We start from the raw sequence: 24215 nt of genomic DNA, 5'->3' as shown, positions 1-24215 counted from the left end.
CCAGGATACTGCAGAGCTGGGGAGAGATGCTGCTTGCAGCCACCCTCCCTGACCAAGGGATGCAGCCACCTCTCCTGGTCCCACCCTCTATCCCCACCCCAGCCCAGCCACAAGAGGTCACATCCCAGCCTCAAGCCAGGGCGCACACTGCACGAGCTATTGCCCCAGATGCCTTCTCCCACTGTAGTGCTCCCCAGTCCCTCACCACCCTTCTTGCACATACACAGGCCACACCATCCTTCCAAACACCCCGCTGCCACCCCACATCCCCCCCATGCTGGGGTGGTACTGGATGCCCACCGATGCCATGGGCTAGAGCATCCCCCTGTGATCCAGAGGCACCTCCTTAACTGAGTGCTAGCCCAGAGCTCACCCGGTACCGCAGGGTCCAATCCCACAGAGCCATCAGTTGGAACAAGCAGCTCTGCATCAGCAAGGGACTGATGCCTCGCAGCACCCCAGTGCCAAAACCCTCTCCCCTGTGCACCCCCCATCGGGAGCAGGCTGCCTGGCCACTCTGCAGCACGGGAGCTGGGAAAGCCCGAGGCTTCGCCTGGCTCAGGAACCCCTCTCCTGGGGGATAGGGCAGGAGATCTGCTGGGAGAGGGGACACCTGGCAAATGCCAGCCCCATCCTGGGGTGAGGAACCAGGACCAGGACAGCCCTGAAGGGTTTGTACCGGTGAGTCCCAAGCAGATCACGTGCCCCTTAAAGAGGCATTTCAAGCAGCACCTCCTTGGGGGGATGGGACACAGTTAAAAATACAAACAATTGCATTAAAAAAATAAAACCAAATCCAGCAGATTAAAAACCAAAACTAACCTAAAAGAACAAACCAAGACAGAGGCTGGGGGGATGCGGCCAGATGGCTGAGCCTTCACCCGCATCCCAACAGTTCTCAGGCAGAAGGCAGCCGCGCGCAAGGCAGGTCCTGGTGCCACCAGGGTGAGGTCCCATGTCACCCTTGGAGGAGGACATGTCCCCCCAGGAGAACAGACTATCAGCATGAGAACCTTCTTCTCAGGGTTGGAAGCCTCGCTTACTGCATCCTCCAGCCATGGGGACCTGCCTCTGCAGAAATCCCTGCAGCACCGGTGCCCGTGTGCAGTTTAGCCCCGGGGCGCTGGCCATTGGCAGCACTGGCTGCGGGCAGGGAAAGCGGCTCAGCACAGACTGCACGGAGAGGTGAGGCAGGAATGTGGCACTGTCATCACTGCCACCGCCTCTGCTCTGATCCCAGCACGAGAGCAACTGCTCTCCAGCAGCGTCCCAAGGCAGATTTGAGAAGGGGAGCTGTTAAATGTACACCCAACCCCAAACCCCCACCCCTCCTCCGTGCACACCCCCCCAGCTGCAGGACAGGGGATGGGAGGACTCAGAGACCTGATTTCTCCCCTCTGAGGAGCAGACGTGGCCAGAGCTGATGAGTATCCAGCTGATGAGCAGAAAGTGCCGACCCCGAGGGACCAGGAGGGCATGGGGACCAGCAGCACAGCCCTGCCCAGCCCAGCACCAGCGACTGCAGGACAGACCGGAGCCGCTGCCCTTCCCCAAGGGGTGCAAGCGGTACCTGGAGCAGACCCGGATGATATAAGATGCCCCTTCCCCAGCCCAGCACTAGGGCATGGGGGAAAGCAGATCCCTTTGGGACAGTGCTCCAGGCCTCCTGCCAGTGCTCCTCATCTCGAGTCCGCAGGGCTCAGTCTCTGGTGGCGAAGGCCACACACGTAAATAAACCCCCAACCTGCTCCTCTGCTGCACCAGGCTCACGTGGCTGCCACCGCCTCCGGCTGCTCCAGCTCGTCCTCGTAGTCGGAGACGTAGGACTCCATGCTCTGCTTGGCCAGCAGCTCTCTCCGTGCTTGGAGCCGCTCGCAGCGGGGACAGCGGGTGGATTTGAAGCAGGATTTGTGGTAGCAGGCTTTGCACTCTGCGGGGAGAGGGAGAGAGCATGGCTGAGGGCTGGTGGGGGCCGACACAGACCACCTGGCACCTGCACCCCGGGGAGGGATGATCCAGGCTTGTCCAGGAGGACATTTCAAACAAAAACCACGGCCGAACAAGCACCAGAAGCAGTTCTGGTGGCTGACACCGTTCTGGAAGCTGCAAGAAGTCACGCTGCAGCGTCCCCACACTGGGTGCAAAGCCTTGGGGAGCACAGGAGGGAGGTTTCCTGCTCTGCACAAGATCCCTCCCCAAACCGTGCTGATTCTCCAAGGAAACAGCGACTCTGCCCCGAGTTGTCTCTGGCAGTGTGCTTGCCAAACCAAGGCAACCAGTGTCAGGAGCCTTTTCAAGCCAGTTCAGAGTTTCTGCTGCTGTGGTAACGTGGTGCAGACACAGGCCATGCACAGAGACACGCTGGTCTGGCTGCCTCTGGCTCCGCACCTCTCTCGAGCACAAATGCCACTCGAAATGAAGAGGCAGACCTTGCTGGCCCCAGGCTCTGTCCCCTCCCTGCTTCTGCCCAGCATCTCACCTTCACACGTCCTGCACTTGCTGAGCTCAAAGGGGAAGATGATGTCACTCTCATTCTGGCAGAACTCGCAGATGAAGCCTTTGGCTTGGCACAGCTGGAAGGAGAAGAAGTGAGGAAACAGCAGCTAAATGATCCTCATCTCCCTGGTCAGCTGGGCAGGAGGTAGAGCAGAGCAGGACAGCAGGACCCGGTGCCCAGCTCTAACCACGTGGAACAGCCCTTGCCCAGCATGGCACACAGCGAGGCAGAACCATCACATATCAGGGGCAATAGAGAGCCAAAACAGGGTACAAGAAACATCCCACATGTGCTGGGTAGCAGCTCTGTGGAGCAGACAGGAGCAGCTAGCACCGAGTCAGATAATTCAGTGGCTGCCCTGCATGTCAGAGGGCTCCCCATCAGTTAGCTAAGCAGCAAAGCCGGCTCCAAAGGGTGCTCCCGAGGGCGTGGGGCTGTGCGGGAGGCAGGCGAGGAGCCCTTACCACGCACTTCTCGACGTGCAGGCTGCCTGCCTTCAGGAGCTCCGTCAGGCGAGGCACCAGGTCCCCCTTCTTTGTGGCGCTGAGGTCGCTCAGTGAGTAGAGGTGCAAATCCTCCGTCAAGTGTCCAGGCACCGCATCGAAGGAGTCTAGGAGGCTGCAGGACAGAGAAACCAGAGCTCAGAGCAAAGCGACTCCGCTAAGCCCCCTCTCTCCACTGCTTGGACGTTCTCTCCCCCTCCACTCCCCCCTCCCTGTTGCTCATTGCACAGGTCTCCAGTGCAAATTGCCAAGGGACAGATCGAGGACAGCAAAACAGTTTCATCTCACATCCCAGGACTCACTCTTTAGCTAGTCGGCACGTCTTAAACATGTTCTTCATGTGGAAAAGCTGGATTCGCAGCAGCTGGAGAGGAAGGGGGGACACGAGAATCAGTAAACAGAGCACAGCCCTTGGCCAAACGGCTCTGCTGGTGAAACAACTGCTCCTCCTCAGCTGTTCCCCTGCCACCGAAGTGTTTACACCACACACGGCAAAGCGAGCACAACCATCGTCACGTGCTCCAGCAGATACACTGAAGCCCAGCTGGATGCCAGGCAGAAATTCCTTCTGGAATTCCTGCATTACTGGGCAAAGAACAAGATGTGAATGGAAACCCATGGTGCTGGTTTTAAGCCTCAAAAGCAGCAATACCTGCTTCTCCCCAGCTTCCCTGGAATATGGTTTACAATCGGCAGCCGCCCACCTCACCCAAACCCCCCTCAGGAAAGCATGGAAAGGGTCTTACCCACACTTGGTTGAGAGACTTCACTTTCCGGTACAGGGCAGGGTTGATGTCCTGCACGTTGAAGAGCGGGTCACTCCAGATCTTGCTCAGCAGGTCTTTGGAGAAGTTGCTCACGTAGTACTTGCTGAAGTCCCACTTGCGCAGGATGCGGCTGGGGATGACGGTCTGGGCGTTCTCGTGGCAGCACTGGCAGAAATACTTCCCCAGGTACTCGCAGTACCGCAGCCGCTTGATGTAATCTGGCCAAGCCCAAGCAGACAGGGAGGTCAGCCGAGGCGTGGGCTCTGCCCAGCCACACACTGGACCCCCAGCGTTGCTCAGCATTTCCAACAAGCAAGGCAGCCTGCCTTGCCAGCACCTCCTCCAGCCCCAGAGCGCTCAACGCTGGTGTCTGCAAGCATCCCTGCCAGCTGCAAAAGCCTTTGGGACCAGAGTGGTCCCGTGCAGCCACATCTACCTACACATTCAGGAAAGAGGGCTGGTCACAGAGCTCCACAGCTGTACCCACAGCAGAACCTGCCGGGAGCTAAAGGACCCCAACAGATGACTTTGCTTTAGAAGAGTCACCATCTGAAACAGCCTCCAAAGGGCTGCTGCTCTTCACCTCCACCAGCCCCGTGACAGGGAGAAGGAGGCTCTTCGGTGGGCAGTGCACGCCGACGTGCAGGCAGAGCTGGCAAAGGCACCGGACCATCTCCCCAGGGACCTTGTGCTGAGCTCTGTCACCACCCACCCGCTCTGCGCCTGCCCACTTGTTCCCAGGTTCTTCCCCACTCTCCAGCTACAGGTCAGGGTCCCAGCGCTCACCAGGATCTGTCCGGATGCCACAACCTGCACATCGGTAATTCTGCTTGGCCACGGCCACCTTCCTCCTGCCCAGGGACAGAAGATGACACGCATGAGTCCAGCCCTGATGGCACCTGGCACCAGGGGAGGGGCACTGGCGCAGGTCTGGATGGCAGAGATGGCCACATGCTTCGCCATTTAAGTGTGGTCAGCAAATCCAAAGGGAAAAGCCCTGCTGTGCCCTGGTGCACACCCAAGGCACTGACCGCACGCACTGGCTCCATCTCACAGCACCAGCAGCTGGTGGTGACCACCATGGATCTACCAGGCTCAGAGCAGGGAAGCCCCTGTGGCCAAGCAGGAAGGAGAGGATTATGAACCTTGGTGTTGATGGAAAAGGGTTGGAAAGAGCAGGTTCCCAGAGAGCCCTTGGCCATGTGGGTCCTTACGTTGGGGCTGGGTGAATGTTGAAGATGATCTGCGGTCGCGGTGGAGCCCACTCCAGGTTTCCACGCACCCGAATCCTCAGCTTGTAGATGTCAGCGTGTTCTCCGTCATCGGGAGAGATAGGCAGAGAGTCGGGGATGGGCAGGAGCTGGGAGAGGCAGGCAAGAGGGTCAGATCCCCGCCTGGTACCACACAGGCGATGCTGGCCGGCCAGAAACCTGCGGCCGGCCAGAAACCTGCAGCTGCAGCCCCCTGGAAAACTGCCCAGCACGGAGCTGCTGCTCCAGCTGAACAGGGGGTGGAGAAGGGCTGTCCCCAGGGATCTGGGCGCTCTGCTGCAGGAGGTTCCAGTGGCAGAGCCCCGCTCAGCTGCACCCACCTCTGGAGCCCAGAGAAAACCCCTCCTCCAGCTCCACAAAGGGATCACCGTGACTAGCAAAGCCCCTGGGCAGTGGGCTGAAGCCAGGGGCTCGGAGAAGAGCAACCAAATGCCATCGGTGACCAGGGACTCACACTCTTACCTTCTGCGGGGCATCGTGCTCGGGGACCAGCCACTCCAACTCCGAGGCAGCCGGGAGCTGCATGCCCTCAAACTGCTTCAGCAAGCCCATGGCCACGGCCTCCGCTGAGTTGGAATTGAGGAAGGAGTGGGATCTAGACAGCGAAGGAAGGGGTCAGTACCGGGTCTCAGAGCTCTGCCCTCTTCACAGCCCCCGATGCCAGTCCCAGCTCAAGCCAAAGGTGCTCCCTTCAACTCTGCTACCTTATTTCTGCACTGCTACACAGGCTTACAATTGATACACGTGATGGATTTCTGTCTTTGCAGCTGGCTAATGGCACAACGACGACTGTTTAGAAAGGCAAGCAAAAAATATCTTACCTAACGGAACCTGTGGCTGTTTGCAGGGAAAGCTGCAAAGCGAGAGCCAGTGTCTGTACGAGCCAGAAGTAACCGCTCTCCCAGTATGAACCTACCCGAGAGGGTGCCAAGCAGGGACACAGGGGTCTCTGCATCCCCAAGGGGTCTTGTTCTCAGAGCATTAACACAGCAGCTGTGCTTAAAACAGGGGATATACCTTCCCATCGCTCCCACCTCTCCACCCCAGGCGGTACTGGGAAAGGACCCAGCACTTCACGTTGAAGCTGCTGCTGCACCGCAGTTTGTGAGCATCACCGCGAGCCAGCGGTTCCACCTCTGGGCACAGCCCAGCAGCGAGGGTTGGAGAAGGTGGCAGCAGTGTGACAGGCTGTCCCAGCTGAGAGCGGGGAGGCACGGGAGGGTCAGAGCCCGCAGCCAGTCCAGATGCTCCAGCTTGTGCCTGGTCCTCTCCCCAGCCTCCCACCTACTAGCAGGTATGGGCACCTCTCCTGACACCAGTCATATCATATCGACCTCTTGGGAATATCCCCATCATCCCAGGTGCTTCTTCCCACATTTAAGACAAGGACCCAGCGCCCCATTGGTAAGTAAAGGGATGGAGGGAGGGATGGAGGGAAGGATGGAGGGAGGGAGGGATGGAGGGAGGCAGGGATGCCCACTCCAGTGCAGAACAGCAGCTGAAGCATGGTGAAGAGCAGAGTTGGGCAGGAAGGGGAACCTGGTACCAAGATGGAACACCACGAGCCAAAGACGTACATGGACTCCGAGGAGAGGAAGGACTTCCTGCTGGAGTCTGGGTTCCTCTTGATGTCTGCATCTGAATCATAAACAGACAAGGTGGAGCAGATGGGGCAGGGCAGGGGGACACACACATTTCAAACCAAAGCTTCACGGTAAAACTCATCAAGCTGCTCAAAAGCACGAGAACTACAGCATCACCTTCTACCAGTGGCATGCAGCAGCAAGGAGAGGTGAGGTGTAACCAGTCACCTGTCGGAGTGACAAGGGAAGGACATGGTGGGATGCTGTGAAAACAGTGAGCGGGGGCTTGGGGGAGACAAGTGGCTGCTGGTCCAGGTCACACACCAAGTCCTAGTGGTGACATGGCCTGAGCCAGTACGCACACAGGAGCCAGGGGGGCAGGGCAGCAAGGTTAGCAAGGATTAGCAGCTCTGTACACGCAGTATAGGTGCTGCAAGGGATTAGCCATGGGATGCAGAGCCCATCTCTCTACTTGACCGCAACTCGTAAGATCAGGCAGTGGCCATGCCACAGCTTGTCACCAACTGCACAGCCGGGGCTGGCAGCCTGCGCCCAGCACTCCAGAGAAATGTTGACGTCCATGCAGAGAGCAGGCCAGCAGCCATGGGGACCAGCCCTCTGCAGAGGCCACAGACACATCTTCCGAGGAAGAAGCGGTCCAAGAAAAGGTGCAGGACACCGGGGTTGTGCTCCCTCCACCCTTCCATCAGCTCCCCATCAGCCCTGGGCTGCCCCGCATCCCTCCTCGGTGCCAGCCTCGGGTACCAGGCAGTGCCCAGTGGTACTTTCATCACTCATCTCCTCCAGTCCAGTGGGTTTTGGTGTTAAACCCCAACAGGGAATTCATCTGAATGGCAGAAGGACACTGGGATGGGAGACTCTTTCCAGGCAGGAACCCTGCTTCATTGCAGACAGACTCCCAGAAAGGGGAAGGAGGGCATGCAAGGGGAAAGGACTACAGGTCAGGACAGAAAAGAGGCCAGTGCCACAACCTTCAGCCAGCAGGTCTTATGTTTTGTACCTCTGGGGAGCTCCAGAAATGGGGTCTGCAGTGACCACACCACCCCAAACACAGGCTTGCGGATCCCCTGGCCCAGTGCCCAGCTGGAGGAGGCACGGCTCGAGGTCCCTGCTCCTCCACCCCAGCAGCTCAGCTACGTGGACCTGCCTGGAGCCCACCTGATCCTGGCCAGGCACCAACCGCATACCGAAGCCTGGGGAACCACAGCCCCTCGGAAAAGCCTGGCAGCAAGGGGAGCAAGTCCCAGTCCTGCCCATGAATTCACGCTGGTGGAGTTCAGCACGGATGCTTAACCCTCCTTGTTTGACATCCACGGCTAGAAACAGGCACAGCAAAGCGCCCTAATGCTGAGGAACCCACATAGCTCCATCATGCGAACTGACCTCTAGCTGCAGAAAACGGGGAATTCAGGCAAACGCAGCCTCCCAACCATGTAGGGCACCGGCCAGACGTACCCGCCGTGCCCTGGTGCCTTCAGCTCTGCACAGGAAGGCGCTGTACGGCCCTAGACCCCAACGAACACGAGCAAACAGTGGGGCACACTGTGGGCCAAGTGTAACGGTGAGGCAGAGCCAGCACGCTCGGGCACTGGCATCGTCTCAGGGATGGCAGGGATCTGACCCTAGTCTCCCGGGGGACTAGCACTGGGATCCTGCCGCCGCTCGCTTCCCAACCTGAACTGGAGACACCCCCCAAAAGCCTCCAGTTAGCTGCCCAGAATGCCTGCTCTCAATGCTGTCACCAGGGGGGATAGTCCCCAAGAGGGTCATGAACAGCCCCCAAACCCAAGGACATCACCACAGCCTCCATATGCCAGCTTCAGGCCAGGATGAGTCCCCCTGGACTAAACCCCTGGGCTGCAAACACAGGACACAGCGGGGCTGGCGAGGAAGCTCTGAGCACCAGCAGCTCCGGCAGGACCCAGCACTGGCACCAGACACCTGACAGATCACCGCAGCCCGTGTCGGCTGTTCCCTTGCTAAAGCAAACAGGGAGCACATGAGGGTGATTTAAACGCAGCCAGCAGACTGGGAGGATTATCTAGTAGCACTGTAAACAACCAAAACACTCTGCAAGACCTGCTGCCCATGATCCTGGTGCCCGGGGCCTCCAGGGTGAACAAACTGCCTGTGCCCTGTTTGCTACTTTTCCCTCCAGGACTTCTTCTGGAAGGATTCTTCTCCAAGCCAGCTCTGAGCAGGATGGGAAGGGTTGGCCGTGGTTCGGATCAGAGCTGTGGCACTGCCAGCTCTGCCAAGCCAAGCCGGATAACGCTCCCCAAGACACCTGGGATGGAGACCTGGTCCCACCCTGCGGGGGACTCTGCTCTTATCCAGCCCAGGCTCAGCCTTCAGCGCCTACAGAAGCACAAAGCTGTGCCATCGCCCTGCCGAGCCCACCCCAGGCAAGACAGGTCTTCACCACAGCAGGCACGTTTGGTATATCCAAAATATCGCGTGGCAAAACGCCCTGGGGTATGGAGCCCACCGCAGAGCTCCTCTGCCTCCTCTCCTCTCCATCCGGCCATATCATCCCACCAGTGCCTGGATGATATGGTCCACAGCTCCCACATCGGGCAGATTTCCCAGAAGTGTGCACGTGCACATACACACACACGCCTTGCACACACACGCACGCGTGCCGCAGGGCAGCACGGCGGGGTACTACCTGAGAACAAGGAAGCCATTGACACTGAGAGGCCGTTCTTGGACATTTGAATCAGGTTAGATCCATCGTTACCATCTGTATAACACGGTGATGACAAAACAGGTGACTTCAGTGCTTCGGCCAGGCCAGAGAGAAAGGGCAAAACACAAGAGCAGCACCCGCACGAGAGAAGCCCGGAACTGAATTCACACATCCCTCCATGGGCTTCAAAACTGAGCCCAAAATTGAGCCCTCAGGGACTGAAATGAAGGCTTTGCTGTCAACAGTCAAGTGACAAAACCGTGTACAGCTGGAGACTGGACTGCTCCTTTTTAAAGCCAGTGAGATGCAGGTACTGCTGAGACGTCATCCACCCAGGAGGATGAACAAGGCTCTGAAGGAAAGGGACGACCAGGGACCCAGACAGGTCTCCTGTGGCCAGTAAGCTCAGGCACCCCAGCTGCCAGCAGCAGAGACTGCAGGTATTTGTTGCAGGTCAGGATGTGACCAGCACCCACCAATGCCACCCAGGAGAGGAGTGGCCAGAGCTAAGGCAGCTCCTGCCTGAGAAGGAGGAGAGCAGGATGGCAGCTCTCCCGTCTCTCTGTAGCTGTGACAGCCTCTCTGTGGACCAGGCGATGAAATGGAAACCACCTACCAGCCAGAGGCACCGAATGCTCAAGGTTACAGAGGATTTTGAAGGAAAATCATGCCACCACATGAGGGGAAACTGATTGCTCTGCTCATGCTCAGAATTCAGCCAGTTGTTTGGGCAAAGCCATCCTGAAGGCCAGGGGGATTTTTACTGCCCTCAACACACCTACACCGAGGAGAAGCCTGGCTCTACGCACGAAGCCAACGCAGCCATTCCCCCTCACCTCGGATCTCGTACTCTTCCACATCGTCCGCGGAACCGGAGTCAGAGAGCCGCATGGAGCCGTGAGAGCTGAACTGGGACCCGCTGTCCGTCGCCACAAGACCTGGGAGAAACGCCACACAGCCAGGCCATCAGTGGAAGTGGTCTGAAGGGTCCCTAACAGCTGAAGGAGAAGCTGATACCCAGGTATGGCCAGGGCATGGACAAATGGATGGAAAACACTATGGGTTCAAAAGGAAATTACATTCCGTAACTCAGCGCCAGCAGCACACAAGTGTTATCAGTGTACAGGATCAGTCCCACTGTGGTCTTCAACAGCATGAGAGTTTCACAGATCTCTGCAACACCTTGGCTGCAATATGATTGTTTCCCATGAAGAGGCAGGAAGGCAGGATGCTATCAGGACAGGCAACGGACAGAAAACCCACACCCCACCAGCTGACAAGCCGGAAAGACATCACTCACTGTCTGAGCCCATCTCCTGGCAGGGAGGGAAGAGGTGCCTGGTGCGGATCTGCTGGCGCCGAATGCGAATCTTCTGTTTCAGCTCCTGGATCTCCTTGTCACTGTCTTCCTCCTCCTCTTCCTCCAGCTGCCGGCTCATCATGTTGCATTTCATCAGCTCAATGGCAGCGATCAGGGACTCTGAGATGCTGAAGTGGGCGTTCTCCTGCAAGGCAAGAGCAAAAGCATCCAAGGCTGTACCATGGAGAAACTAGGAAGACTTGGTAAAATCTTGTTCCCCACCTGTGACAGGAAAGAGCTTATTACTCATGGAGGGTGGCAGAAAGACCTTAACCCCTGTGGACCCCACAAAACCTGACACTTCTATGGGTACCTAGACACTAAAACCTTCTTGGGCACATGAATACTCACAAAACACAAGGGGCATCCCACAAAGAGGATGGAGGAGCCCTCATGCATTGCAAAGCTGCTGTGCATACCCTGGATGGGCAGATCCTGGCCACCAGACACCACTGAGGAACTCAACAGCGAAGTTCTGTGCACGGCTCGACAGCAGGAAATACTGTGGGATTACCTCCTCCAGGGAGGGAAGTGCCACTGAACCTGCAGTAAGATACGTTCTCCAATGCAAGCAGGCTGCTGCTGCCTCCCTCACCTTCTCCAGGTCTGCACAGCTGCCGAAGTCCTGCTCAGAGAGGTAGCTGATGAGGGACTGTCCTTCTGAGGGTCTTCTGAACATCCCTTCCCCGGAGCTCAGGTACTGACCAGAGTCTAGAAAAGCAAGAGACAAACGTATGAGGGAGGGACCTGCTGCTATCCCCACGCTGACGAGCCCTGCCAGTGCCTGACCAGCATCCCACAAGCAGGTCCCTGAAGCTGAGGCCACCACAGCCAACGGAGGACCCTGAGCAGGAGCGAGCGTCCCCGCCGAGGCTGCTGCACTCACCGTACTCCATGTAGAGGGAGCTGGGGGTGCTCAGTTCACTGCTCTGGGTGGAAGCAGAGACCAGCCCTCTCCCTTCGCCTGCATCGCCACGGGACTCTGGAAGGGAGGATGACACCAGGGACACATCAGTTTCCCGGAGGTGACCCAGCCATTGCATGGGGTGAAATGGAGTGGGCTCAACATCACACGGACAGGTACAGATGGATGGGGAGCAAGGAGGGATGTCTCTGCTCGGCTGGCCTGCTCCCTGCCGCAGCTGAGGGCAAGCTCAGGGGGGGACAAAGCCAGAAGGGTGTTTCAGGCAGGAGAGGAGCAGGAGGGGGAAAGAAGGAGAGAAGCTCATGAGGATCACGGAGCAGTTGAGTCCTGAGCCTTCCTCTCTTCCAGGGGACACAACAGCCTCCAGCAAGTGGCTCTGCCAGCCCCTTCTTCCTGCTGGAGCATCTCCAAGGGATCCCATAGGGCAGAGAGGCACGAGACAAGGCAAAACCTGAGCAGCCAAGGGATCTGTGGGGCTCCCAGCCCCATAAAGCAGCTTGGACAACAGGGGAAGGAGGCATCTGAAGGACACACAGTTGCTCAGCCAGAAGCCAGGAGCCTGGGCTGCAGTGCTGAAGGTGACCTACACGGGCTGTGGGCAAGGCTCTGCCCCATGCACACACCACGGTGCAACTCCCGGCCGGGCTGAGCCGGTGGGCACTGCCAGGAGCCGGCCTGACCGGAGAACAACAACAGCCAGTGCTCTACGGAGAGCCAGAGCCGCAGGGAGCACCCAGACAGAGCGGCTGCGTGACGGAGAACTGCTGAAGGAGACTGAAAACTCCCCGAATGGAGCGGGACAGGAGCATACGGGGGTGGACATGGGGCAGGCACTGGGTGACGTCCCAAGCACAACAGAAGGGCAACCTCGTCCTCTCCACCTCCAACTCCTCTTTGCTCCCAGCTTTGTGCCATGACCCCAGTGTGGCTGGAGGCTCCCAAGCCCACCAACACCAGCATCTCCCAGCCAAGACCATGAAGCAGCAGCCACCAGGACAGGGCTTGGGACCAACCCACCCCACAGGCTGGGTGACAAAGAAGACCTGTTGGGCTGGGAGGCTCTCACAGCTAAATGCTGTAGCTTGACAGGGTCTCCCACAGCCACCTCAACCCTGCTGAAAACCACCATGGAAACCACCTTACAATCACCAGCCTGGGGGATGCCACGAACACCAGAGCCTACTGCTGAAGGGCAAAGTGAGGCAGTGCCCAGCATCCTCTGCTGGAGCAGGGCACAGGGCTGGACACATCTGTTTGGATGCCCACCACCTCCAGGAAGGAGTCTTCCCAGCCCCAGAGCCCTCAGCACCCAGATGTGGGCAGGACAAACCCGGTGCTGCTGCCGTTGAACAGATGCAAAAGAAAACAGATGCAAAACCAAACCTCCCTGTGCTGCAGATCCACTAAATGAAAGGAAAAATAAGATGTTCAAGCCCACGCCTGCCTAGCTGCCAGCCCCTATTCGCTAGGTGAGAGAGGAAACTTCTCCTAGTTCCCGAGGTCGTGGGGTGGAGGTAGGAGCAGGGGATGCAGCTCGGGGACTTGGTGGCCAGGGCTCCTAATGCCATGCAGGGGAGCTGGGTGCCCCTCAGGGTCTGGTCCACTGCTCCCAAAAACCAAGCTAGGATCTTCAGTCAGATTGCATGCATAAACCTGACCACCCTTCAAAGCATCAACTGAGACACAGGGAAGAAAGAATTTTTTGTGGTTTTCTAAATGGACAGTAATGGATTGATGGAAATCCTGAACTTGATGCAATGATCACTAATGAAGGGCTGTTACACTGGCTCCCAACCCTGCCACTGGATCTTCTATTATAATGGTGATATCCCTGAGGCCTCCTGGGCAGACAGAGGAGGAGGGCAGCATTAAGGGAGAGAAAACAGAGACAGACTCGTTACTACTCAGCAAGGACCTCCACTTCTCCCATGAAGACAGCACTGGTGGAGCAGACTCCTGCAAACTGATTATCCCCTCACATCCCACTACCCACCCCCCCATGCATTCACCCACTCAAGAGGGCAGCAGGACTGAGCAGGCTACCAGTAGGAAGACATCATACCAGTAGGATGAGCCCAAGCCCCAGCCCAGTGCCCTGCCATGGCCCCATACCCCGGCCGAGCAAGGCCAGCGGGGAAGCAGGATGGCTAATGCCATGGCATCACTGCCATTTCCTAAGTTTTTGGTAAAAGCTGCCAATATCAGTAACAGACTGGCCCAGGGCATCTGGGAAGCAAGATGTCAGCCCATCCCTCCAGTGTGAAGGATGAAAGCTAAGGGCTAAGACCAAATTTCCCAACTGCTCGCTCACTGTTCCCCTTGACAACCTGATCCACGGAGTCAAAGGGGCGGCCAGCACCAGCTTCCCAGTACCACGGACTCCCCCACCCCAAAGCCATCCCGGGAAAGCCATCCCATTACCGTGCAACTTCCCCGAAGCCACGTTGGTGTCAGAGTGCGAGCGCACGTGGCTCTTCTTGAGGATGCTCTGCGGAGCTGCCGACTGTCCCTCTGAGAAGCTGGACCGGCGCAACAGGCTCAGGCCCCTGCTTCCACCTCCGCTTGCCCCCTGCTCCCCCAGGGATGAGACCGAGTCCAGCTTCTGGGAGCTGCTGGAGGAGAAGAGTTTGGAGCTACTGCTCTTGGTGCTGTTGGTGCTGACGCTGCTGCACGCCCGGCCCCGGCGCCCCAAGTTCCCGATGGCCAGGTACTCCGGCCCATCATTAGCATCGCTCTGCGGGTCATCCTGGCTCCCTGTCCACGTGTCCTCGCTCTGGCTGGTGGTGCTGGAGCTCATCTCGCTGGCTGGAGAGAAGGGGTCTTTGGGTGAGGGGAGGTGGAAGTGGGTGACAGAGCCGGGCTGCTCCAGAGGGGACCTGCCCTCGCTGGAGGAGGAGGACCGGGTGGACGGGCAGTGCTCCTGGGGCTGGCTGGTGCTGGAGCTGGTGGAGGAGCTCACTGGTCTCCTGTCTGGACAGAGGCAGGAGCAGGATGTCACACACCCTGGCACAAGCAGACCACCCTACGGCAATAACCTTCACACCGCCATGCCCACCCACTGTGGGAAAAGGCCAGGGACCTCCCTCCCAACACGGGCAGAGATCTTCTTGCACCCATCCACCACAACGAATCCATGAGCAGAAAAAAAGGCAAAATCTTTTCTGAGTCTACCCGGAGCTTCCCAGCCCACCCTCGTTACCTGAGAGGCCGGAGGAGGCTGTTTGGTGGAGGCTGGAGAAGGACCCAAAGCAGCGCTGCTGCGCACAACCTGCAGCGGGGACGTACGGGGACGTTCAGGCTCTGCCTCTTGGTCACCGGACCCAGACCATCACTCTTCCTGGTAAGCTGAGGAGAGGTGGCATCATTAATAAATCAGCATTTACGGGGCTGCACATCAAAGGAGCAGCAGCAGAAAGGAATCAACTTGCGAGCGCCTGGTCACCAGCCAGCTAAGGAGGTGACAGCCCTGGGGGCAGGAGGATGGGGAGGGAAAAACCCTGCGGTGCAGAAGGGAAGCAGCTCTTTGTTCGCAGCAACACTGCAGGCTCCCATCAGGAAATTACCGGATTCTCAGAGAAACGATCCAGGCAGCTCAGTGCCCCAGGCAGACAGCTCTCGTGTCCTTCAGCGTCGTGGTCACACATCTCTCTTGTCCCAGCAGAAGGACCCGATGCGCACAGGGATGGCAGTGACGTGCCAGCCAGCTGAAAGAACACAGCCTCCAATTAACGAAGCCTCGTTAACTGCCTTCCTCTGGGGAGCTCTGTGTAAAGAAAGCAGCTGCTGTTCCCCTCCTTTGGGGAGGGGGCAGCTGGCGTGGGGCTGCAGGGACCAGTTCACTGCTCTCTTCCCCTCCTGGAGCTCCTTTTGCTGCTTCCAAGCCCAGCCCCTTACCCAAGGGCTCCGTGTGCCCCGAATGAGACCTTGCACGAGCAGCCGCAGCCGGTCGGTGCCCGGGGAGAGCCAGGTGTAAAAGCCAGGACCTCGACTCACCATGGAGGTGTCGATCTGAGCCAGAAGCCGCGGGTTGTTCTGCTCGACAGCCTCCAGGCACTGCAGCATGGCCGTGACGTGGGCGTCGCTGAGCAGGAAGGCAGTGTCTGGGGGGAGAAAACTGCTGCTCGGGGGGGTCCCTCCAACCCACGTGGTTTGGCAGCGCCGGCTGCTCGCACACAAACCACCTTTTCTGCTGTCCCACTCCCACATGGCTTGGAAACGTCTCCATCGAGATTATTTTCCCAATAAGAAGGAGAAGGCACGTTTCTCTTTACCTGCGTAGAATTTCCTGATGTACTGCCGGTTGCCCAGGAGCGGTCTCAGCTGCGCCGACAGGCAGTGGCACTGCAGGCTGTGCTGCAGCCACAGGTGCGCGATGGCCTGGTCCCCCGGGCCCTCCGGGTCGGGCTGGCCGCTCTCCTGCAGGCTGATGAACTGCAAAGGGATGCCAGGCACAGGTTAAGGCGTGCAGAGGCAAGCAGGGCTTGGTCACTGTCAGCGGGAAGGACGACGCGTCCCAGCAGCGCCCCAGCCACCAGGGAAACAAAAGCAGCGGGGAGGAACAACGCTTCAAAGGTCAGCCAGCGACCAAAGTCCTCTGACAGCCACCAGCAGCGTGAATTTCTCCTTCACATTCTCCCACCCGTGCGCTTTGCCCCTGACCCAGAGGCACCCCACGTTCTCAAATCCAACCTGTCCCCAGCGGTGACGGTCATGTTCTTGCTGACACGTAAGGTGACAGCTAAACCGCTGAGCTGCTGCAGTGTGAAGGGCTAAACTGGCATCACACCCCACACCCCCGTAGCTGCTGCACACAGGGACCACAGCCCCTTGTGCCCATCCACAGAGGGGACCACGGATGTCGGCACGGGGCAGCCGAGGGCCGAGAGCATCCCCGTGCGCCAGCACTCAGCACAAGCGAGGAACAGGAGAACCAAACGCATTGTGAAGGCACAACCCAGAAACGGGACAGCCCAGACCTCCAGAGATTTGCACAGACACATGAACCACCCCTGCGTGCACACAAGCGCCGCTTGTGCCTGTTCCCTTGGTGATGGGACTGCACCCGGCCGAGCTGAGCTGGAGCCTGGCCTGGGAGAAATAAGCAGCCGATTGTCTCAGCCCAAGCCATGGGACGTGGCTTGTACACAAACACATGGCTGCTTCAGCCCCCACATGCCATGGATCTGCTTCACCCCCAGCAGACCAACAGCCAAGGTGCTGCTGTCCCACCGGCGAGGCTGGCAGCCCCGCTGGGCTCTCCCCTCCCCACCAGAACCCACCTTCTCCAGGTGATGAGCAGAGCCGGGACTCAGCCAGCGAATGTCCTTCACAAACTGCCAGTAATCCTTCTGTCTGCAGCACACCTGCCCGGGACAGGCACAGTTAGACTCCCCCACCCAAGTCCCAGTTAAGCAACAACATCCCCCATTAGTCCCATGCCACCACGAGAGGACAGCCCCTAGCCCCAGCAAGATGGGCCAGGAAACAGAGAGGGGAAGAGCAGCACAGCTTTACAGAGGAAAAACAACGCAAGCACATAACACAGTTCCATAGATCAAGGGAAAAGTCAAAAACCACTGGCTTGATGCAGGTAAGTTGTCTCCTGCCCCCCCCACGGTGACCTCTCAGTTGTGATCAGCCCACAAGTGACCAGACAAGAGATCCCCCGAGCTTCTCTTCTTCCACCAGGTAAGATCCCCATCCCTGGAGGTGTTCCCCCATCCCTGGAGGGGTTCAAGGCCAGGCTGGATGAGGCTTTGAGCAACCTGGGCTGGTGGGAGGTGTCCCTGCCCATGGCAGGGGGTTGGAACTGGATGATCTTTAAGGTCCCTTCCAACCCAAACCATTCTGTGATTCTATGATTCTATGATCCCGGTCCATCGTGCCATGAAGACAGGCGAGGTCTTGGGACAGGGACAGGATGTGGCACCGAAGGACTCACATCCCTGCTGCAGCACAATAAGGATCCTAAAGGCCAACCACAGGTCTGACAAGTTCCAGGTTGACCAAGTTCCCACGTCAGCATTCCCCTTCCTGCTGGAGCGGCAGCCGGAGGAGAGTCCTGACGCCGCAGCACGGCAGAGTCAGACCTCAGCGAGGGGACACGAAGGGCAGCATGGAAACGCATCCCAGCAAAACCAGCAACCATTGCTGGCTTCTGATGCAAGCCACCACCAAGGACACCAGCACGGCTGAGCACCACGGGTAAGAAATTTGGTGTCGCGTTTCCAGCTCTTGGCTGCTGCTTGCCTCAGCTTTGTTCAGACAATGAGTTATTTTTTTCTTCATTATTCTTCCCGTTAAAGAGGAACTGCAGCAGACTTGCTGTTTCCCTCACCACCCTATTGGGTGTAAACACAGCCCCAAAATGTCCCTCTTCACCAAAAGGCTGATTTTTTTTTTTTCTCCCATCTCTGTTTCCTCTTTCACAAGCGTCGGAGGAATGGGTTCTGTTTTGTGGTTTATTTGTTTGGGGGGGGGGGTGGTTTGGTTTTTTAAGACTAGAGAACTAACATGGCAATTCTAGGGGATTTTCTGGGCAAATAAATGCAATTCACTCAAAAGTTTAAAAACCTTTTGTCCTACTTCTCTTAACACATACATATGGATTTTTTTCACCTTTTTTACAGTCATAGGAAGAAAGTTGATAACAAGTAAAAGGAAGTCTTTTGCTGGAGCAACTACGAGAAAACTTCTGTTAGGACGCTGTATTTTTATGGGTCTCCCTTTGCAGCTATTCCAGCTTGACTGGCGTCACACGTGCCCAAGCAGGGGAGATGTTTCTAGGTAAAAGAGCTGCCTTTGCCCGTAGTAAAAGCATCGAGGAAGGCAACACGCCGTCCTGCTTTACAGGTCTGGCATGAGCTGTTACTAACAGACAGACGAGGATAAATCATTTCCATCTCATTTCCTGAAGCTTGTTCATAGTCTGTCAGGAGGGAGCACCGCACTCCTCACATGGAAAAGGACGAGCTGCCAGCCCAGCAGCTCCTGGAGGCTCACTAGCTCGGGTGCAGCATTGCAGGGGTGCGGTTTTCCGGCTCCTGGATCCCAGCTGGCCTGGGCAAGCCACCTGGGGCTCCTCTGCATCGCTCTCTTCTCTGCATTGCTCTCTGGGTGGCAGAGCCGCTGCCGGGAAGCCTGTCCCCAGGCATGCCCTGCAGTCTCGCTTCAACTTTCCATTGTAAATTAATTGCGTTGGTAATTGCAAGCTGAAGGGGAGATCTTCAGGCCCCTGCACACAAGTGGGAAAGACAAATTCTTGCAGGCTGCCATGGAGGGGGGAACGGCTGGGTGAGCAACTGCAAGGCACAATGAGAGCCTGGAAAGAGAAATCCCATTCATGCCGAGTGCGGATTCAGCTGCCAGCTCCCGTTATTAACACAGCTAACCAGAAAGATGCGAGGTTTCTCTCACCAGCTCTCGCTGGGGAGTTGTCCAAGTCCACACGATACGGGGCTGACTCATTGCAAATGCAACTTTATCGCTTCGCTGCAGCAGGAAGAAAGACGAGAGGGGCTGGCCTCAGCGTGGGGGGCACAGGTACTTTAGAAAAACCACCTTGAAGGCGGACAAGATAGAAAGAACGCATGCCCGGGTCCCTCTGACAACCACAGCAGCACCAGGCACATGGGATCATCTCCCACGCCGCTACGAGCTTTGTACCCGCTCCGTGCCACGAGCACTGAAGCAAGCCCCAGCAGCCAGGGCTGTGTCCCCTGCTCTGACAGCTCCGAGGCCGCTCCGCCAGCCGGCCGCGCTGGCGGGACAGAGCCCTACCTTGTCGTGGATGAGGCCGTGGTAGAGGATGCTGTGCATGTCTCTGCAGAGCCGTTCCAAGCCGCCATACTTGGACCAGACATTGGGGTTGCTAGTGGACACCAAGCCTTCCACTGTGGTCTTCAGGTTGCCCAGCAGCTTCCAGTGCTCCTTCCTGCAGGGGAACACAGCAAGGTGCATCAGATACACAGCAAGAGGAGCTTCCCGACAGGACCACGGTCTGTCTCCAAGGTCAGGCTGAAATCTTTGGTGGTCCAGAAGGTGGCAAAGGGGAGCTAAAGGACTTTACACCTGTGGCCTCCCATGCATGGTTTGTGGACAAGAGCCCATATCATAATGATTGTTGTGATGACTGGCAGCCACCACCGATGTGGTCTCAGGAGGCAGCCAGCACAAAGACTGATGGCTCCTGCAATACACCACGTGCTTAGTACGGGCCAGCAAAGCTGGGGGACATCCTTCCAGCCAACTTGTTTCACTCACACGCTCTACCAGAGCTGTTCAGCGGCTGTAAGGCAACGATGCAATGTCCACCACATCTGCCAGACACCGGCTGTGCTGCACCCGCATTTGCAGAGAGCGGCACTGCCCGAGCAATGCACGCCGCATCGAGCACTGCAACACCCTCAGGGTGCAGAGGTGCTCCGCTCCAAGATCAGTAACTCCTCATCTGCGTCTCGCCCTGCACAGCTGCTCCCTGGCCCCAGGGCTGCTGTAGGCACAAGTTGACTTTCTTGCAAAGGGTTCATCGTGCTCTGGACAGAGATTAGCAAACTGCAAACTGCAGCTGTACTCTAGAGCTTGCACAGCATTTCTCACCAATATCAACCCTCTCAGCTACCCTGCGGACAGCAAGAAATCACCATTATCTGCCATAAAGTGGGAGCAACAGTGCAGGGGGGTAATGCCATTTGCAGAATGCAAAAGCAACTTTGGGGAAGGAAACTCTGGGTGACTGAGGTCCCCAACCAAGCCGCTGGACAGTGCTCCCAGTGGAACAGCAGCTCTCAGAAACATGGATTCAGACAGGAGCAAAGCTCTCAGAAACAACAGGAATATTGCAAAGTATATTTGGGGGGGTGTAAATGCCAAAAAAAAAAAGTGCTTCTGCAGGGTTTGTAACAAAAAGCACTGGGGGTGACAGCTTAGAATGAAAGTCCAACCTTTCAACTGGCAAGAAACAAGGCAGTGTTGCAGCCGTTCATCCCTCTCACTGCCCAAAACAAACCGGATTTCCAAAGCAAAAGGAAAAAAAAAGGATGAGGATCCCATCCGCAGATGCCCAGAGCGGTATCGCCGGTCCCTGGTCAAAGAGCATCTGCAGCCACTGAGCTCAAAACTTCCCCAGCTCCTCCCCAGGACATTTCTGACACTCAGAGTTAGGAAATACAAGTGAAAGCTCAGGCACGCTGTTGGTCTGCCAAGTCAGTGAGTCAGGGTAACTCCCTCTCGTGCTATTTCGTGCTATAAAAAGCCGGCGATGCGCACAAGGATGTGGGGGTAGGACACGCAGAGCCGTGCCTTACCAAATGACCTGTTCTGCTAAAGGAGGAGTTGTGCATCTCCCCAGAGGTAGGAAACCAGGATCCAACAGACTGGAGCCACAGCTCCTTCCTAGCACAGGGAGACTAAGGTTAAGCAATCCTCGAACAAAATAACCTCAAGACGTTAAAACATTGAACTCGGAGCATGTAAGGAACAAGCGGTGCAATGAAAGCACCTTTGCAGAGGTGATGCAGAAGACACCAAAAGTGAATTAAATCCCTGCAAGACAGCAAGGATCCCACAGGACTTGCTGGCCCAAAGCAGTTCACAGTCTGGACGCAGAGGACCCCACTGGTACAAAATCCAGCTCCTGCTGGGCTGGAACGTGGTGCACGCTGAAAAGCACACGGTGACATAAGGTTGAAGAAACGAAGAGCCGTGTAGCTGGCTGCAGATGGTGGGGAAGTTGAGAGACAGCACAGCTCATCACATTTCAGCTTGAACTGGACTCATGGGTTAACCCCCAATTTTTGCTCCCTTCCCAGGAGGGGAGGGCTGCCAGGAGGGATGGCCAACGCCGGGTCCCAGCTGCCCTCCAGTTCCCCATCTCCGCAGGTGTCTGGGGCAGTATTAAGAAATCCGCTCGGTTTTTACTGAATCAAGAGAATTCTCCTCTGCTTGTTCTAAAGCAAGCCCGAGACAGGGTAAGGCTGATTCGTATCACACCATGAAAACATCCCGACTTACAGGAAGGGTAAAGTGAGCAACACACCCCAGAGAGGTCACAGTCCACGGGCAGCGCTTCCCCTGCACGAACCACGCGTGCTTCTGCTCTCCTGCCCCGGCAGAGCCTGGTCCCGCAGCCAGACGGGCCGAGGGCCATCGCCGGTGGAGCACCAGTGAGACCCCAACAGCATCCTTCTCCTTCCTTAAAGGTCACCTCTGAGCCAGCCCCCCTTTGAACCCCCAGCTCTGGCCACTCGGCGTGGGCGCTGGGTCCCCTGCCTTCACCACCACAACCTCCATCTTCAGGCACAGCGCCATCAGCCCAAGGTCAGGAATTGTCCCAAATATAACTGAGGCTTTTGCACTGGAGTGATAAAAGACGGAATCCAGCCTTGGAGCAAGAAATGGCTTAGTGCCGCTGCTGATGACAATGACGAGGAAACGCTGCTTGCTCACCCAGGGCTTTCTCAGTCCCTCCGCACCTGCAGGGGTGGGAACTTCTCCTGGTCCGAATCAGCAAAGGTGACTCACAGCAGAGGCAGGGACCCAAGCTGCTGACTCGGGTGAACTTCTTCACTTAAAATAAAACCAATCCTTAGTTACTTTCCAAAACAGAACCACACAGGTAGCTAGTACCCAAAAAAACATGAAGCTTGTCTTTCTCACAAACACCACATCTGCTGCACGTCTCCCTGTGCTCCGCAGGAGGCATCTGGCAACGGCCGCTGGAGCCCTGTCCTCTACCTGCAGAAATCTCTCGATCCTTCTTAGCACACTGAAGAGATCGGGCTGAGGATGCTGAGGTCGTGGAGGGAGTCCCACCAGATCTCCAAGGACATTCCCGTGCTGGCTGTCGGTTCCTCCTCCAGATCCTGAAGGTGCCGCAGAACCCCCTCGTCATCTCCCAGACAACCAGCAGCCCCTTCCCCGGTCTCCCCCGCCTGCTCCGCCAGCAGGCTCGGCACTGCTGGGAAAAGGCATTAAAAGGAAGGCAGGCTTCGTGCAATCCATCTGCAGCCGCGGGGAGCTGCTGACAGGCAGAGGAAGCCAGCAGAGCTCTGCCAGCCCAGCGGCCAGCCCTGCAGCGCCAGGGTCGGGAGAGCCGAGCAGGCTGGCTGGGAAACCGAAACACAGGGCTGCTGGCACTGGCACTGAAAGCTTGCACTGGTACGAAAACTGGCACAAAAGGCTTCCCCAGGAAATGCAGCCCAGAGCTGCTGCCCGCCAGGGCACCCCTGCTCTGCACTGGCAAAGGATGAGGGAAGAAAATAGGGATGAGAGGTGGTTTTTAGCCTTCCCCTCCACGTTGCAAATAGTTTTGCCTGCTCATCCTGGGAAAGCAGACGGTGACAACCCGTGGACCCAGCACACTGTCCATCGGGCTTCGACCTGCACAGGACCTGCCTGCGGCAGCACACAGCAGTGATAGGCAGAGCAGACCCCCCCGGCAGCCCACCTCCCCAGGACCAGCCACTCACCTTCCCCCATCGTTCCCAGCACAGGGTCCCCTAAGGGACCCTCTCCTCTGTCCCCGCTGTCCCTGCAGTGCCAGAGCTGAACGTGGCAGCTCTTTGCTCACCCCCAGGCCTGCCGTGTCCCCCACATCACCCACCCGCCCACTGCTCCGAGGCACTGAGACCCTGCTCTCTGCCCGGCAGGACAGCTCTAACCCTCCTGCCGTGCCTCGGTGGCATGGGTGTCACAGCCCCTGCTCCCCGACGCACCTCAGACCTGCTGCTCAGGGGGACAGACAGCATGACCCAGCACAAGATCCTCTCCCGCCCTGGCAGAAGAATGGACTCCAGCAAAATCACCTTTGCTTCTGCATTTCCCGTGATCCATGGGAAGCTGGATCCAGTGACCTCTATCCTGTTGCTATCGGTCACGGCCACAATCTGCAGTGACACGGCCACAATCTGCAGTGACACGGCCCCTCGCGGGGAACTGAATCGCTTGCACAAAGGACAACGAGGCTGTGCCCGTGCCAGGATCCTCCCCGTGCACCAGTGACAGCCAGGAGAACAAACAGCCCCCCTCGCGTGCCAGCACCGCAGGGGACGATGCCCTCCTCGTCCCCGGGGGGAGCGCTGGGGGTGGCACCACGTCAGCTCTATTAGTCACACGATGGCAGAGTAGGGTAGCGCAGGACTCGCACTTGCAAAGGCAAGAAAATGCACAAAGATGATTCTGGAAAGAAAAAGAAGTGAATGCAATCTGTTCCTTTTATCTTTCTGAACCTGCAGGGTCTGAAGCATTGGCTAAGGAGGGAGAAGAGCTCGAACCGTGCAAATCGAAAGGCAACCCAAGCCTGCGCTATAGCTTTAACGGCGCGTCAGCATTTCCCAGCTGATACTGGAAGCAGGAGCAGAGCGGTGTCTGAGCCCCGCAGATAAGGAATGCAGCTCTCCCATATCGAGTTCCAGCTGCTCCCTCCTCCCCGGCAACGCTCCCGCTGCCATCCCGCACCCCCCCTGCGCTGCTGGGCACCGGGGCAAAATCCAAGCGCAAAGGCTGAAGACACGCAAAAGCCTTCAGTGCATGAGACCCGTCACCAAACACCTCCAGGGAACAACCTCTGCGGCTTTATCATCAAAAACCCAGCCCGAAGC

General features: G+C 57.5%; 1 protein-coding gene across 1 annotated transcript; it reads right to left on the bottom strand.

Annotated features, from left to right (window-relative positions):
- Positions 1 to 1766: 1766 nt before the first annotated feature.
- KIAA0226 (KIAA0226 ortholog) lies at positions 1767 to 19542 on the bottom strand. The gene is given in 22 exon segments (XM_010078671.1): positions 1767 to 1930; positions 2480 to 2573; positions 2962 to 3115; positions 3303 to 3364; positions 3747 to 3985; positions 4554 to 4618; positions 4982 to 5127; positions 5501 to 5633; positions 6616 to 6676; positions 9311 to 9385; positions 10168 to 10269; positions 10632 to 10836; positions 11287 to 11402; positions 11578 to 11673; positions 14038 to 14586; positions 14816 to 14910; positions 14912 to 14961; positions 15180 to 15320; positions 15610 to 15716; positions 15888 to 16047; positions 16896 to 16979; positions 19396 to 19542. Coding segments are annotated over 22 exon segments (2937 nt in total). The 5' UTR covers positions 19435 to 19542.
- Between the last annotated feature and the right edge of the window lie 4673 nt (positions 19543 to 24215).

Source organism: Pterocles gutturalis, unplaced genomic scaffold (assembly GCF_000699245.1).
Source record: "Pterocles gutturalis isolate BGI_N339 unplaced genomic scaffold, ASM69924v1 scaffold11983, whole genome shotgun sequence".
In the NCBI taxonomy this organism is placed as follows: Eukaryota; Metazoa; Chordata; class Aves; order Pterocliformes; family Pteroclidae; genus Pterocles; species Pterocles gutturalis.
The sequence above is the reverse complement of the archived record's forward strand: the minus strand, read 5'-3'. Positions and strand labels throughout refer to the sequence as shown.